The sequence below is a fragment of the Aphelocoma coerulescens genome (assembly GCF_041296385.1).
Source record: "Aphelocoma coerulescens isolate FSJ_1873_10779 chromosome Z unlocalized genomic scaffold, UR_Acoe_1.0 ChrZ, whole genome shotgun sequence".
Classification (NCBI taxonomy): Eukaryota; Metazoa; Chordata; class Aves; order Passeriformes; family Corvidae; genus Aphelocoma; species Aphelocoma coerulescens.
The window spans coordinates 37,231,626-37,248,979 of record NW_027184085.1 but is presented as its reverse complement, the minus strand read 5'-3'; the positions used below and the strand labels follow the sequence as shown (position 1 = coordinate 37,248,979).

General features: G+C 37.5%; 1 protein-coding gene across 3 annotated transcripts in view; it reads left to right on the top strand.

Annotated features, from left to right (window-relative positions):
• Positions 1-17,354, top strand: part of FRMD3 (FERM domain containing 3) — a 135,881-nt gene that overhangs the window by 93,090 nt on the left and 25,437 nt on the right. For all 3 annotated transcript variants that reach the window (XM_069001917.1, XM_069001919.1, XM_069001918.1), the window contains exons 5-7: positions 3,705-3,802; positions 5,032-5,155; positions 15,712-15,799. In XM_069001917.1, the coding sequence (XP_068858018.1) occupies positions 3,705-3,802; positions 5,032-5,155; positions 15,712-15,799 (310 nt within the window). The remainder of the gene's footprint in view (positions 1-3,704; positions 3,803-5,031; positions 5,156-15,711; positions 15,800-17,354) is intronic.

Below are 17,354 nucleotides of genomic sequence, written 5' to 3'. Positions count from 1 at the left end.
AGCTTCAGACTGTGTCCTCTTGTCCTGTCACTGGTTGCCTGGGAGAAGAGACCGACCCTCACCTGGCTGCACTCTCCTTTCAAATAATTGTAGAGATTGATCAGGTCTCCCCTGAGCCTCCTTTTCTCCAGTCTAAATAAGCCCAGCTCCCTCAGCTAATCCTCACAGGCCTTGTGCTCCAGACCCTTCACCAGCCTTCTTGCCCTTCTGTGGACTTGCTCCAGCACCTCGATGTCCTTCTTAAAGTGAGGACCCAAAACGTGACACAAGACTTGAGGTGTGGCCTCACCAGTGCTGAGTACAGAGGGAGAATGACATCTCAAGTCCCTCTGGAGACACTGTTCTTGATAAAGGCTGGGATGCCATTGGCCTTCTTGGCCACCTGGGCACACTGTTGGCTCATGTTCAGCCTTTTTCTCTGCACGGCACTGTAAAGCATAGAAAAGATGTTCTCTTATTTGTGATATTACATACTAGTATGTAGTAGTGTTTAGTTGAGATTCATATGCTTTGGCAGGAAACTGGTGCAGTGTACTTGATGTATCTACTGTGGAAGAAAAAATGCAAAGTTAGCATTCAGAATAATATGCTTAAAGAAGTCAAAAATTCTTCTGGGTAGAAGGGCACCCAATCCAGGAACATTGTAAACACATTCATTTGCCCTCTGCCACTCTGTACCTGAGAATGCACACTACTATTGGAAAGAGCAGTGAGTCTAAGTCAGGCACCATGCTGAGATTACAATTTTTGAGGAATTGCTGGATGTCTGGAGGTAACCATATTTGTGAACTGGAAAGACTGCAACAACTCTGGGAGAAATATTTTCTATGGGAATAAACTGAGTGATGTGACTTGAACAAAATAAGAAAACCACTATGTGGCCAAATCACAAAGTTTGTCTGTGGGAAAGATTTCTTGCCTCATTGAACATCTTAAAATAGATAAATTGTCTGTTAAGCAGCTAGCAACGTGGTCTCTGGGGGTCATGATGCCTTCTTAAAAACAAGAATAGATATTGCTGATCCTTAATCTGCATGGCAGGAAAGGCTTGGCCGACCTGAAGTTGAGTCATCTGTATTGCAAACAGATATTAGATGGAAATGAAGTTATTCCAATGAGAGACATTTGTGAGTGTAAGCACTGAAGCATAAGTTTATTAGCTTCTTGGTAAGCTTGAATACTTAGTGCCATAAATCAGGTTATAAAAATTTGCCAGGGCTTGGAAAAAACAGCTATGGTGGAAGGACACAAGAAGAAGGAAAATCAGATCTGATTTTGCAAGTTATTTCTGTAAGTGTATACAATTTTAAGTGCATACCTAAACCTTAGTGAATTTAGGAGTCAGGTATACATTCATAAGTTTTTACTGATCTAGGACGTAAATTACTACATTAGGATTACAGGAACTGTCTCAAGTTTTGCCAGCCTTTGGCAAAACTTGCAAAAATTCCTTTCAGTTGAAAAGACATTTATCTTCCTCATTTGAAAGAGCTTGAAAGTGTTAGTCCTGTTCCAGACTGCCCTTCTTGCTTTGGAGATCTCAGCCGGTCTTCATAGGAGAGGTGCAGATCAGTGTGGTGGCTCTTCTCTGGATTTGTTCCAACTGGTCCACCTCCTTCTTGTGTTGGAGATCCCAGAGCTGGATGCAGTACTCTAGATGGGGTCTCACCAGAGCAGAATAGAGGGGCAGCATCATCTCCCTTGACATGATGCTCACACCTCTTCTGATGCACCCCAGCATAAGGTTGGCTTTCTGGGCTGTGATTGCACACTCTCGGGTCATGTTCAGCTTTTCATCCACCAAGACCCTGAACTCCTTCTCTTAAGGGGTGTTCTCAATCCATTCTCCATCTGGCCTATATTTGCGCTTTGGATTGCCCTGACCCACCTGCAGGACTTTACAGTTGGCTTTGTTGAACTTCATGAAGTTTGCACAGATCTTCCTGTCAAGCCTTAAAGTCCATCTGGATGGCATCCCTTCCCTCCAGCTGTGTTGACAGACTCTGGCACAGCTTGGTTTTGTTGGAAAATGACAACAAGGATCTTTGATTATGATCAGCAACAAACTATTTGCTTAGAAATGCCACATGTTGCTCTAATGACCTCACAGCTTGGCTAACAAGGCATGCTCTGATACCTTGGGTGGGTTTTTTGGCACTGCTTAAAAGCTGAACACAGTTTGGCCTCAAGTTAATGGTCTGTCTGGAGAACAATATTCTATTTTTTGGAAAATCTTACCAGAAGGTTTTTGCACAGGGACTGCTCAACTGCCCAAGTTATAAATGGTATTTACATCAATATACTGAACTTCTGGTACACTCTCATTGCAGATTAAGAATTTTTACTTCATCTCACTGAGACCTTTGTTTCACTCTGCTACAAGTAGACCCCTCTGGGGTCTACCTGTAAAATAACAGTACACATATGGAAGTGAATTAGTGAGCTGTTAACTGGACATTGATTGCAGGGGGGAAAAAAGGGTGCTGCAAAACAAAAAAAGGTCCTGAAATGCAAGGTTCCTGTAAAACTTGTAATGCAGTGAAGGGATGTGTTCAGGGTGAGAGAATTCCTTTTCTCATTGATATCTGTATTCCATCTACTGTATCCAGTAAAAGTCCAAGGAAAGGAGGAAGATTTCTCTTGCCCTTCAGATAATATTTCCAGGCTTGCTCTTGATGCAGGAGCTCATGGTACGAAGAGAAGCAGGAAACTTGGACAAAATATGCCTGACATTGGTGCTATTCATAACATGCATTTTTATTGGCTATGCTGTATGTTGCTCAAGGTTGGAGATGATTGGCAGTGTCAAGGAATGTTCTGAAGGTTTGCAGAAGCCACTGAGTCTTAGTCTTAGTAGAACCCTTTAGATGGTAGATTTTGTCCAGTTAAAGTAATGTTTAAATAGTTTATTTTCCCAGAGGGGTGAAGCAGCTGAATGGTGTGGCTGTAACCAGCTAGGTGCTGGGAAAGGAGCTGCAAGTGAGTTGCTGGGCTGTGAGCTGGTCCGTCTCTGGGAGGCTGCTTTGCAGGGGAGAAAGCAGAAGAGGAAGTGGTGACCTTGAAGCTATGCCACTCCGTTTGCTATTAGAAATAAAGATGCTCTGTGGTAGAAGGCAGAGGACAGGTAGAAGGAACCTTTTGTTTTTTTCTCCCCATTTCTTTAGAAAAAGAGATGAATGGGAGAGGTCACCCTCCCAGGTAGGTCCCCCATGCCTGTGGCTCTTTAGGCCTGAAGAAGTTATTTCTGCCTTCAAACTTCATCTGGGATTCTTCACAGATAAAAAAACAGAAGAGGGAAAAATCTTCATTGTGGTCAGTGTGATATTTTGCCAACAGCAAGAGAAAGATTTCCTTGTGTAAACCTGTATATAATGAGAACAGGGGTGCTCAAACAAGCTTACATTACCGTAATTTATTTCACATTACTAATGAGCATTGTAATAGCTGTATATTTTAAATAAAACACTCTCTCTTATATTTCTTAGTGGGTTTTTGTTCATTTTGCTCTTATTATTTCACTGTTATTGAAAAAAATCTATTTACCTCTATTTTTTCCCTTGTGGTTGTGCTTTGCCTCTTTTTCCTGTCATGTAAAAGAACAAGAGAAAGATCCAAAATAGCTGCACAGCTGGTTTCACACTGATACGTTAAATCTGTTACAAAAAGATAGCATGTTGTTTCTTAAATTTTAAATTATATTTCAGATACCTCTTATATCTACAAATAAAAAGGGACATTTTCCATGGCCGTTTGCTGTGCTCCTTTTCTGATGCTGCCTACTTGGGTGCCTGTATTGTCCAAGGTAAGTATGAGCAGCAGGCTTCTTTAAATGCTTCACTCATGTGTTGGTTCTATCAAAGCAGCAGCACAAAACTTGTGTGACTACAGCTACCAGTAACTTGTTGTTGTTGTACGGTTTCCCTGTATTGACATGCCACTACAAAGCATAAATAATTCAGCCAGTTAGCCAATAAAAACCAAACTGGACCTTAAAAAACAATTAAACCAAGCAAGTTATCTTAGCATTTTCGTGAAGAAATATGGCATCAATATTAGATTCCACTTATCAAAAAAGAAAAACTCTGTTCTGAATCATGAATGGAAATGTAGCCCATTCCATTTGAATTAAGCAGGAGAAAGTGTCATTTGGTGCTCTTTCTTATGTTAAAGAAGACCTGTGTGATGATGGAATCTCTGACAAAAATAGAAGATGTAATTCAAGGGGAAAGAAACTTTATTTTCCTTTTATTTTTTATTCTCCTTCTGTGTCTCCATCATTTCCTTAGGACCAAATTCAGGTATGTATCTTGAATTGGACAGAGAGGAATATCATCTATATATCTGAAAAGGGAAATCATATGCTTGAGAGTTCCCTTTGTTCCGCCTTAATGTGAATGAAGCTCTTAATGCATTACAAGGCAGTGTATCCAAACCAAAACTGAGCTCAGGCCTTATTAAAAGAGGCTCATTTAGAAAATTAGAACACCAAATGCCAGGTTTGGGTACCTAAGTGACACATCTTTTAGAAGAGAAATCAAGTTCTGCCTGGTACCTTAATTAACATTATGGCCTGTGTTTCTCTGCTGGAACAGAATTAGGACCAGTCCATACCAGTGAGGATAACTCATGTGAAAAAGGGGAGAATCAGGTGTGCATTGCTTTTGTTCTGCCTGGTACTAGAATGATAGCTACTGAAAGGGGAACATTGCCTGTGCTTCTGTTTTACGGAGCATTTTTCTGCCACAGAAAATAGTTTAGTATTACTAATTAATGCAGTAGTTAATAAGGCATTGACACTCTCTTGAAACTCATTGCTTAAAGTGGCAATTATAAGGATTTTGTTGTTTCAGTTCATTATAAATTCCTTATAAAAACATTATAAATTCCTATAAAAACATTTCTTGAGAGATGCTGGATTCTTACTGGGCATGGAAGTACCTTGAATTACACTGCATTTACCGACTTCTTTCTGTATTAATTAGTGTTGCAATTGGATTTTTCTGTTTTGTTTTGTGTTTTGGATCTTTTCAGCTGAGCTTGGTGATTATGATCCTGATGAACACCCAGAGAATTACATCAGCGACTTTAAGATTTTTCCCAAGCAGTCACAAAAGCTTGAGAAGAAAATAGCTGAAATGCATAAAAATGAATTCAGGTAATTTATAATGCTGTTTGGTAAAAAGACAGCTAAGAAATACTTTTATCTGTTTCCAAGTAGCATATGTTAACTTAGGAGGGTTTGTTCCATGAATTATACTCGAAGCTCTACCAATATGCTGTCTAATAGGCTGTGTTTGAAAATGTGGTTTCAGCTTAGGCAGTTTTCTTTGCCTGTTAACCTTCATTAATCATAGCTGTTTCCTGCATGACTGCTGGTAATTTAAACTTCATTTGCTTGAAATGTAGGTCTGGTTAGTGGGAACAGCTCTCATGATCAGAGCTGCTCTGGTTGATTAGTGGAATAACATCTTTCATTTATGGATGACACGTTTTTTGCCCAGAAATTTCTGTCTGTTGAGCAATTCTAAAATTCTTGATAGATATTGACCTGATTGAAACTATAATTAGGTTATTTTATCTATAGGTGATTAATATAGTGGTGAATTGCACAGAAATGTATTTAAGTAACTTCCTTGGAAGACTAAGGAGGTGAGATCCAGGACTCTCTGCATGCTATTTTTTCTAAACTTTTAAATACTGTAACAAAAAGGAAAGGAGAAAACAGACTAGTCAATCTTCTGCTTTTTAAGTTAAATGAGTTGCAGGAGACAAGTAACAGTGAGCTGTGCAACTATACCCTCTTCAGGGTTGTCAGTGAATGACATGCAGAGTGTTGAGAGAGAGCTTTTGTGAGGCCCTCGGCATTTGCTTAGTTGAGGATAATCCTTGGTACATGGGGAAGGCACAGGATATGCAGAAAATCAAATGAAAGCAAATGATTACACGAAGTAAAAGAACAGTTTTAATTGAAAGATTACAAGGCTCTTTGCAGTTGCTTACCCTGTGTTTTGTTTTTGTATTTCAATATATGCAAAAAAGGGAGAAAAATTCATTTTCAGGAGAGTTAAAGCTTAAAACACTTTTTATTTCCAGAAGTCTATAAAACATGTTTTTAAAATAAAGTGCAACATTCATTACAATAAGATTGCTAGTATTAATGTGTCTTCTCTTTTTTCCTTCCTGAAACCTATAAAATTTCTTTGCATTTCTTTCAGTGAAATGATGTTTTAAATGGCATATATCTAACATTTTTAAAGCAGTCCAGACTGCACTGTACAGAGACCCATAGAAATAGCATTTTAAAATAGGAAGAATAATTTCTTGTTAGTATTGTCCCATGCAGTGTCTACAGATTTCCAAAGGATAAATTCAACCTTTAAATTCCAAGATATCAATCAGTTAAGACAAGGTGCAATTGTGAAGTCTGATAAATTCAGTCTTTCAAGAACAGGCTAGTGCTTTATTTAAACTTAGGAGAAGAGAAGGAAAGCTGGTAGGCCAGTGCTGGTGGGTTTTATATTTTGTAACACTGGGAGAGATGTATATTTCTGTGTTGGTTTGCTTTTTCATTTATGTGTAATTCTGAACATCCTTTGTCAATGTAATAATCTAGTTCCTCTGTTTTGAGCAACCAGACACACTTTTTAGTTCATCTTTTAAATCCCCTTTCCTGTTGGTGTAATCTGTCTGATCCTGTGACAGTAAATGTTATAAGCTTTCACACAGGTCCCTCTGGGATTCTCCAAGTCCTGAATTCCTGCCATCAGTGGTTGCTCAGTACACGAAGATATCCCTGAATTTCTTTGGTAGTCTTCTTAAGGCATACCGCTCATTATTGCCTTTTGGAAATCAGATGGTGTCAGGCTGATTTTTTTTGCTTGTGGATCTGCTGGTCCCTATAAAAATCCCCAGGAAGTGTTTGAGGCATAACTACAATTTATAGCAGAATTCTCTTCATATATCCCATTTTTATGTTCCATAATTCTCTTTCTAGTCCATATTTTACCTGTTTGTATGTTGCAAATTTCAGGCTCAGTGGCTTGTAGCTCTTTGCAGCCCTCATGAACTGCCATCTTTCTTTTCTGTTTTCTTTGCTTAAGTCAGCGTCTGGTGTGCCTTACCTGTTTTTCTATTTTCAGAGAACAAAGGCAGTTTCAGAGCTGTCTGGGTAGCTGCTATCTGGCAATTTCCCACTGTAGCTCTGTCTTCCCAAAATTGATCATTCTTTAACATTTTTTGCATCAGACGTTCACTAGCCACACACAAGTTTTACCTTTTTCTGGATATTTAATCCGTGTATGCCTATTCTAGCAGTACAAATTAATAAAACATATCTGACATATCATGAAATATATAGAGAGGGTTCCAGTGGTAGATGATCAGATATACATATCTAGCTGGAAAAAATGATAGGAAAAACAGGCTTCTCTATGGCATTGATTAGCACATCTGCTTCAATGCATTCTTCAGCAAGTTGAATTTTCTGATAAAAATTAATAATGTGCTGCTCAATTAATATCTCTAAAAGTGCTGCAAGGGTTTCCTCAGGCCTTTTCTTACAAAGTACTCGAGTGACATGTTAGCTGACATCTAACGCGCGAGAACAGATGAGTCTGAGAGCCTTTTTAATCCAGCTGCCGTTCATGTGCCTTCAAAATGGTTACCTCTCAGTTTCAGCTCTGTGTCTGATTCTTTGTTTTCTTCATATATGTAAAGAAACAAAGATCGTGACATCTCTCTCCAGCCGTAGGCTCCCATATAACCAAAGCCCGGGGGCTTGGAAGAGGCCAGTTCTTCACTGAATCCTTTGTCAACCTCCTTAAGGCCTGTTCATTGGTCCCATTTTTTCTTCTGTCCAACAGAATGAGGGAAGAATTTAGATTTAGAAGGGAACATGAAGGTATGATGGGAGTGTCTGGGAAGCACTAATAGGGTACTGTGACAGCTTCCAGTGACCTAGTGACTCATTGGGTGTTATTTAGAAGCCTTTTTTATTACTTAAAGCAGATGTATGACATGTTGTCATTATTTCTTATTGGTTTTGGCTATGAGAACTTCACTGGATTTTAACAAAGTGTGACCCATTATGTGACTTTCTGTTGCACTTAACTGCAAAAATATAAATGTAACAGACAGAAATTCATAGCAGATTTGTTGCATTGTGATTATCTTGTGAATTTTAATTAATTATTCTTCCCTTATTAACGAAGGGGGAGGTACAGAACAATACAAAAGACAGAAGAGAAAAACATCTAATAAACTTGATATCAGGTCTCATGTTCTTCAACAGTTTCTTACTCTGATAAAGTTCCCTAGTTTTGGAAAGATACCTTTCAGCCAGAGCTCCCAGAGGCTAGCCACCTGAAAATACAGAGATTTCTAAGGGAAAGATTGACATAAGTCCCTATCAAGGGAATTTCTACTTGTAGGACTGATGTTTTGGTAGGGTTTTTCCTTCTGTTTTTTTTCTTTCTTTTTTTTCCTTTTTTTTTAAAGAACTCACTGGTTGAAAATCAAGCACTTTTTTATCCCATCTGAAAACTAATAATCCATTTTTAGTTCTTATATGAAATATAGCACCATGTATTTATAGAAGTGTTATGTAAAAAGCCTTGGATTTATCTGAAAGCTTCACACAAATATTTACTTTTTCAAAAAATTTATAAAGCTACATGACCTGTTCAAATGCCTGTTTTCAGTGCTGACCTCATATAAGTAAATACAAGTCATTTATTATTCCCTTGGATGGCCAATGTGGATGCAGGCTTGAGTGTTACTGAATTGGCTGTTGTCTCCACTTTGTGTACCAAATGCTTTGCTGAAGTCATATGTGAAAGACTATCTTTTGGGAGAAGGAAAAGTTTCCTCTGAGGATGTGAAGTCACTGCCATATTCTGATAATAACTATCTCAAAACACATTTAAAGTGTTAAGCTAAAGGGAGTATTTTCTTGAAAACCAGAGTAGAAAATTAATGCTTGTCTTTGATCCAAGCTAAATGAAAAGTGTTGTTTAAATTTGTTTTGAAAGGCATATAACATTTTTATCCTTTGCTGTATCATCTACATTGTAATTACACAGTGAGGATTTAAGCATTTTTCAATTTCCTGTGCTGCTTTGACTCTTACTGCGTTCCCTTATCCATACCATCAGTTCCCGTGTGGCTTTTACCCTGGTGCCAGCAGGAGCACAGTATATCCCACTGATGTGGCTCTCCAGCTCTCGTGCAGCTGTCAGTGGAGCCACTGGCAAACATAACTACAAATGTTACTGAGTACAATCTGGGAGGCTGTCCTAGAAGGCTTGGCAACGGTTGCTAGAAAATGCTTTTCTTTGTGGGTGTTGTTATAATTTCATTCTAGATTAAAGCAACTTCTTGCATGCTGAGTACATTGAAATTCAGCGTACATTGAATACATCAAAAAGCACTAAAACTAAGTTACTATGTAGCAAGTCCAGAATCAGGTGGATTTATTACATTTAAGTGCTTCTTGCAATTAAAAGAACATATTATATGGTTTTATGTGTAATGCTGGTGGCAGACTCATCTACACTTTATATTTAGCTTCTATTACTACGCTAATCACATTGGTATCTAACAGCCTCGTACACACGAAGGGAATTCAATTGAAAGAACAGACAGTATGCTCCAAAACTTGCAAGTGACATTACAGGAGACAGACCCCACTTTTCTGGGGACCGAAGATTTGTTGAGGTTTAAGTGGAGCTGAGGGGGATGTCTGGAAAAGAGCAGAGCTTGGGCTACTGCAGGGACAAGTGCCTTCCAGGCCTCAAGGGCCAAAGTATTTTTAATTCCTAGTTCTAAAAAATATACTGAGGACTTTAGAGGGCCGAGTCCAATGTCCTCTTCATTTCAGCTTTGCTATCCCATACTGCCTTCCTTAGAGTTTCCCAGTGTAGGCGTTTAGATTTGTGTATCAGACAATACGTTGGCAACTGTCACTGCTACTTCAAAAATAACTAATTTCTAAGTATTAAAACACCATTGTGTGTGATGTAATAGGTGAATAATTTGATTCTATTCTTCTACATTTTCCCAGTGTTTTCACTCCAGAATTGATATCAGTTGTAATCTGCATGAATTAGAGAGATGGTTAGAATGTAGCCACCCAGTCCTTTCCCTGAAGGATTCTGTGTGTGCTAATTTCCTCAAAACTTTTTTCTTCTGAACCATACTTTTCTGACAGACATGTGCTCAAAACCAATTCAAATCAAGGAACTGCTCTTGTAATTCTGAATTGAGTAACTAGAAAGTAGTGAGACGCCGTTTTGTTGGATTAGTGTTTGCATGGTGCAGAGAATATTTCCAGAAGATTTACAGTGAGGCACAGCTTCATGTGAGCAAGAATCTAGTGGAAGAGGCAGGTGAAGCAGTAATCTAGAGAAAGGAACTTCACAGACAAAAGAGCTGACTTTGCCATTCTCTTTTGAAAAACTGAAAAGATATACCAATACATGGGATTTTTCTTTTTATATAATTCCAAGAAATAGTGAGTAGAAAGGATAATCTGAGTTGAAAAGGTCATAAAATTTATGGCAACATTGAAAATTTTTTAGCTTTAGGAGAGATTTGTCTTGTGTGTGTGTTTGTGTGTGCACTTGTGCATGCACTGAATTTTTTTACCTTTTTATTCCCTGGAAGAGTGGTCATAATCATGATCTAAAAATGTCATTGTTTCTATCATGCTAGTTGTTGACTGTCTCATGGTGAGGTTTGGATTCAGGTTCTGCATACTTAACACACTGTTATATTCAGATATCTGTGTGAAATTCTCCAATATATGGATTTCTTCATCAGCTGGAAGGAGCTATTTCCTCTGCCCCCCTCCTCCCTCCTCACCTCTTCTCTATTTGGAGAAGGCTTTATGGAATAGGTGTGTCTGAACCAGAAATATTAATCTACTGTGATAATAAAACCAGAAAGCTTCGTAGATTTCTCTGTATCATGGGAATACATTTTAAATTAATAATAGGTAAATTAAAACTGCATCTCTTCTGTAAGTGTATTCTGTCTTTGAACACACTTAAAGCTGTCTGTGTCACTGCATCACTTTATGAAATAAAGATGAAACACAAATGTCTGAACACAGACTTCCGAGACACCATCTCAGTCTGATCTCTGAAGTCATACAAATAATTAGAAATGTTCTGGGAGAAGGAGTTGTGTAAGTGGCGCGTATCATCACAGCATGCATGCTGTAAAATTAAACCCATAAGCCCTTAATAGACTCAGTAAAAGAGTTTGATTATTGTTTTAAAGTGATTATTTGGGTTTTACTGAGATTCTATCTGAGAGAAAAGACAATTTTGCAGTAAAAGTTAAAATTGTTATTTAAGTGTTCTGCAGCTTTCTAAGTTCAGTATGTTTCAGCAGTTTTCAGCAATTCATTTACTTCCTAGATGATAATGTCTCTTTCTGTATACAGACCCATTTAAAGGCTTTCCTCTGCCTTCAGTGCCAGGCTGGGCGGTTCCTGGGGAGCTGCGCTGCTGCTTGGGCAATGTGCTGAGGATGGCCTTACTATTCTGATAAACTGAACCACAGCCTACAATGCAATTTCATTTACCAGTATCTTCATTTAGTGCTTTTCTTTGAAATTATCACCACCAGTGTTCTATTTTTCCACTACAACTGAAACATTAGCAATCATAGCAGGTTTATTTCAATACCACATAGCACCATTATTGTGACTAAAAATAGTAGCAAACAGACTTAGTTTAAAAACATCTCTACTACATGCTAAAATCTTCTGAGATTAAAGTAAAAGCTGATCAAGACCATTAGCACTATAATTTTATCAAATTGGAGTCTCAGCTACATGCAAAATGTTTTAAAGACACAGCAGCAAAACCTTATTCATGTGGTAAGCAGTCGTGTGTTCAGTGTACAGTGTAGCTAAATGCACTGATTCTTTATACAGAGTTCTAAATTTACTTTATGTTAAAAGGAAACCCAGGTAACCCTGTTCTGCTGAGGGATGTCCTCTACAAGCTCTGGGATATAACAGCAAGAATATTTAATAGGAAGACATTCTTCTTGAAGTTGTTACTGTTGTCTATCCTGAGACCATGATGAAATACGACCATGGTTGCAGGGCAGGGCAAAGAGTGAGCCTGCGTTGTTTAAAGCGTTATGGCTGGTTTCCCCAGTTTTCATGGAGAGGAATACAAGATGTCGCTAGAGACCAGATCATTATGTACATACTTATTTATTATTTCATTGAAAGATGTTAATACGTCTTACAAACCATGAATGTCCAGAAATTAAACATAGATAGGACATACTCTAGTAAAGTATTGCTATTGTATGCTGCAGCAAGTACCTTTGCTTGACATAAAGATGAGGCAAAAGGGTGGGCTGTAATTGTTATTATTACTAGTTTGTTAATAGTAGGATCTCACATCACTTCATAAGTCAGTAAGAGGATCAGGGAAGACAAATCAAGTGACCTCACTAATGTCATTGAGGAACCAAGAAGGTGAGAATAACATTGAAAATATTTTTTCTTTGTTGTTATTACTCTATGGTCTTTGTTAAAAGGCATTAATGCTGAATCCTGTGCTATTTCATCCTTAACTTTTACTGAGATTTATGACTTCAGTATGTAACAGATATGTATTTCAAAGGAAAGGTATGAAGGGGAGAAAATTCTGGAGCAAATTTGTATTGGCAGTGAGTGAAGCAAGACGACCTTCACTGTGACACACCCTGCAAGTTATTCCCGGTTGAGCTTCCTTGCCTTTGTAGTGCTTCAGAGTTGGGGACCCTGTGGGGAACAAAAAGAGCTTTTGCATCCTCTAGTGCATACTTCTCATGAGCCTCAAGTTAAAAACAGTGTGTTGCATGCTTCTCAGGGTTCTGTTGAAATACTTGTTTCATTAAAATTTTATTAGGAACTTTTGGATTGATTGATTCCTGGGTTGAATCATTAATTTTTAGCTTATGGCTGTGGAGCTCTAATTTCACAAGTAATCCACTTTTTATCATTTTTATGGTATGCAGAAACTTTTCTGAGTAGTGGTTTCTTTTGCTGGTCCTCTTCAATACCTTTGCATGCTGCAGATGGGTGCTCTAGTGCCTGGAACAGATAGAAAGGGAATATATATTTCCCTTAATGCTGAATATATACTGAAAAATAAGGTCAAGAGCAGTAAATGCACTGAGAGACATGAATTCCCAAAGAGTACTGGATTCCAAAAAAGCAAAGATATGTTGCCTAAATATTCCCTTTTTTTCCACTGTAAGAGGCAATAGTTGAAATACTTCAATAAGTGAGTACACTATAAATTTTTATGTAGGGCTGTTTATTGGACATAGAAGGCTTAAGGGCTTTTTAACAAAGAAAATCAAAGGCATATCAAATGTTAGATCAGTGATTGGTAAAAAAAAAGTTGACTTTTCTTTGCTGATAAGATTTGCTACAGTTATATTTTTATTTTATAAGAAAAATTTCATTACTAAGTTACACACAAAAAGCATATTATCAAGGCTTAAATATTAATCCTTTGATAAGAGATGAATGAGGATTTTTTAATTTGATATTGTCCTTGACTCTTGTGCTTTGTGATGTTCTTTTAAGGCTTTGCACTGTAGCCGTCTGATTAGCCTGTAATCGGATAAGATCAAATTTGTCAATGTCTTCTGCTTTTTTTGTCCCCAGGTACCGCAACTTGTTTCAATTAATGCACACAAAATTAGCATAGTTTCAGAGGCTATAGGTGAGGGGAGCCTGATAATATTATTTTTAAATGTGTCTTTAACAGTAATAGCAAGTTAAGGTGTTTTTCCCCATTTGAATATGCCACTGCCCAGACAATAAAGTTACAAATTACTTGTCACTTTTTGGTCCATTGAATCCAGAAGATTGACTATCCCTTGTACCAGCAAACAGAGGTGGATTAAAAAAATGCATTTCATGATCCTTTATTTTTATAAGGCCTACTACCCATTAAACACTCACACTATTTGTTTGGCTTTTTACTATGCAACATAACTATTCTAAGTAATTTAGGTCAAACTAGTTAACTACTTCCGTCAAGCGCAGTTGACTGGTACACAAAATGAACTTGTTGCTTTTTTAGGGGTCATTTATGGTCTTACAGTTCTGATGACACATAAAGTTGTGATTTAGTAGTATTTAAAATGGAGAAAAAACTTAGTAGACCTACCAAAAAATTGACTGGAAAAATAAGCATTTTTGTTTTGTTTGCTGCTTTCTTGCTGTTTTCTGCTTAATTATTAGCTATATAAATATACATTTGTAATTTTTGGTGGAAATGGTGAGAAAGAGACTAAAGTAGGAAAGAGAAAGAAGTCTACTTCTCCTCTATTTTTTTTTTTTAATTTAGAAGCAAAACATCCACAAAAATGTGGTCTGAAATAAAGTGAAGGCTGTGTAGTGTCAAAAGAGGTCCACAGCTGATACTGAAGAAGCCCAAGAAATATCGTGGGGTTGACTCGGAGAGGATGAACAGTGAAGTAAAAATGAGCAATTTTAAAACTGTGTAACAGAAAAGGTTATTGATACTTACATTGCCACAGGTCATCATCCTGTTATGTTCAAAATAGGATTTGATATCCACAAGTATGCTAGATGTAGTTTTAATTGTTAAACTGAATTTTAGGCCAGATACTGGATATCATATGTCAATACTTGTTGATTTATACCTGATGGGGAATAACAGGCTTAGAGGGAAATTATTGGGAAATTGGCTACACCAATCCACAGTGAAGTTTTAAGTGTTGATTTCCATGTACAATTGGTCACAGTGTGAGGCTGGATTCACAAAAAAAATTTGGGATAGAATAAAGTATGACTATTGGTATGTTCCTTGAAAATTTGTTTGTGGCTCTTTTCTAAATTTTATTTTTTATAATTTGCATGATAAGTGTTTATGAGGCCTGGCTTTCTAAAGGTCCTAGGCACTGTTCATTATCATAAAACCATATTATCTATCAGAATCACGTACTCTAGTCAAACAGGTACATAAATGAAATAATACTTGAAACAGTTCACTTTCAAATAGGCATTGTAAATCTGTGTTAGAGCTTATTGTAATGGCAGGAGTTACCAAAAATCAAGTAAAGATTACTCTAGATCTCAAGTCTTCATGCCACATTTCGGGCTTTAGTGTATATTTGCTGTTGATTATAAACACCCTAAAAATAGGGGTGTATAAATGGAAATGCTGACAGATTCTGAGCTATCATGTTGGTAGCAGGCAGTGCTATAATTAGGCATACATCTGAGTAGGCAGTGTAATATGATTGCTGTGTTTATACCCTGCACTGGAAGGAATGCTTGTTAATCTGCACAATCCTTTTGAATGAGATGGGGAGCAAGAGTTCGTGGAAAAAAGATGCTGAGGTTCATTTCATACTCAGGCTGACACGAGGGTATATCAAAAAACAAGAAATACTTGCAGAATATTAGATAATTCTGGTTAGTTGTTGTTATCTCAGGATTTATAAAAACATCAGAATTTGCCTAAAAAAGCACTGTGCAATTCAGCAGAAGAGAACATGTGAAAAGTTTTCTGTCTTTTTATTACAAACAATACATGGTTGAAATAGCTTGAATGTCACTAAAAACTTTCCTTTCCTCTGTCTTTAGGCATTTATACTCTCCAGTCAAAAAGTCTTTTCCACTTTTCTTTTTACATAAAACTCCTTTTTCTTTTGTAATTTCAGAGGTCAGAGCCCAGCTGTTGCTGAATTTAACTTGCTTCTTAAAGCAAATTCTTTGGAAACTTATGGTGTTGATCCTCATCCTTGCAAGGTAACAGTTCTTTTTATTAACCTTTAATAAAATGTTCTTTTTACTAAAAGTAATGGAATTGATTTAGCTCTGGTTTTTATCCAGGCACAAATAGAGAGTAATTAGTAAAAAAACCAGCCCTGGAAATACATATTATGCTTAAGCCTTGGAAATACATATTATGCTTAACATTACTGCATCAGTCAAAAGAAAGGTCTCTCCAGGGGAAACAACAGAAGAACATCACAGGAGAATCTAGTAGACTGTCATGACATAAGCTATGGTTACAGTCCATAATTTCTTTGCATTTAAAGCAAAATTCCAGGAGTGAATTTTTTTTTTTTTTTGCCAAGATTTTCAGTATTCAGTATTATTTTGACAAGAAGATGCAACAAATTGATAATCCATGGCAGATCAGTTTTTCAAACACCATCAAAATATGTAAATCTTAGGAAGAACAGCAAACCAAATGTGCAAAGAGGAGAACCTGCTTCCCATTCCCACTTTGTTGTTTGATGATCCTCAATAAGAAGGTGATCTTAATTACCAGTTCTGATTATCCCGCATGTCTGGTTGTATCTGCATAATCTGCAGTGTTTATCTTTAACGTGACTTGCTTTGTGTTTGAACTGCTGCTTTTGCTGTAGCTAGGGTATTATCCATCTGCTGGGACAGATGTTACAGTTCTGTTAGCTGTTCTGGTGGTGAGCACCCTTAAGCAGTCAGCTATAATGTAAAACTGTGTAAGGTTTTGTATATACTTTGTCAAGAATGGTGCTCCTGTGGGAAAGACAGGGTCTGGTTCAGAGCTCAGTGAAGTCAGTAACGTAGTAAACTTTATTTGAAACTATACTGCAGAGTTTAAAAAGGCATCCCAGAGACTTAGGTTGGTACTTAGAGGCATAACTGGCTCAGAATTTTCTCTTTACCTGTGTGGCAGGGCTTGTAGTGTAGGTGACAAGCACAGGTTCATCACCCATGCTTAAGGAAAATTTGTCCATCTTCTGGCAGTGACTGCAAAGCAAGGCTCTTTGTGGGCCCCTTTTGACATGTTCCTTCCAGTGCTGTGGCTGCCACTCCAGAACCATCCTTGTTTTTGTTCCCCTTTACTTTGTTGGTGAACCGTAAAGCATAACAAAGTTGACTACCTTTAGCAAGTTGAAGGTATCGAACTTGGGATGGACAGAAAATCCAGTTAATATAAAATTAATCTCAATCATTAATCAAAAATGTTAAGCCAGAACTTTTATCGTGGAGTTGAATTTTAAAAATTGCTTTTTCTATTTGAAGGGCAAGTACCACTATATCTTCTGGTTTGTACTGAAGAGTACTTGAGTACAAAACAGAAGCTTATAGTAGTAAATGCTGTCTGTCAGCAGTATTTCCAACATAGCTTGCAGAGGAACAATATATTGTGAAATATAAAAAACTATCAGTGTTGAAGCAGATATGAATCCCTAGTTGGTAGTTAGTCCTCCTGCTAAGAATGGGACATACGCACAAATATGTTTGCAATAAATTTGGTAAGTCTACCTAAGGAGTCCCTGTTGTCATCACCTACAGGTAGTAGGTGATG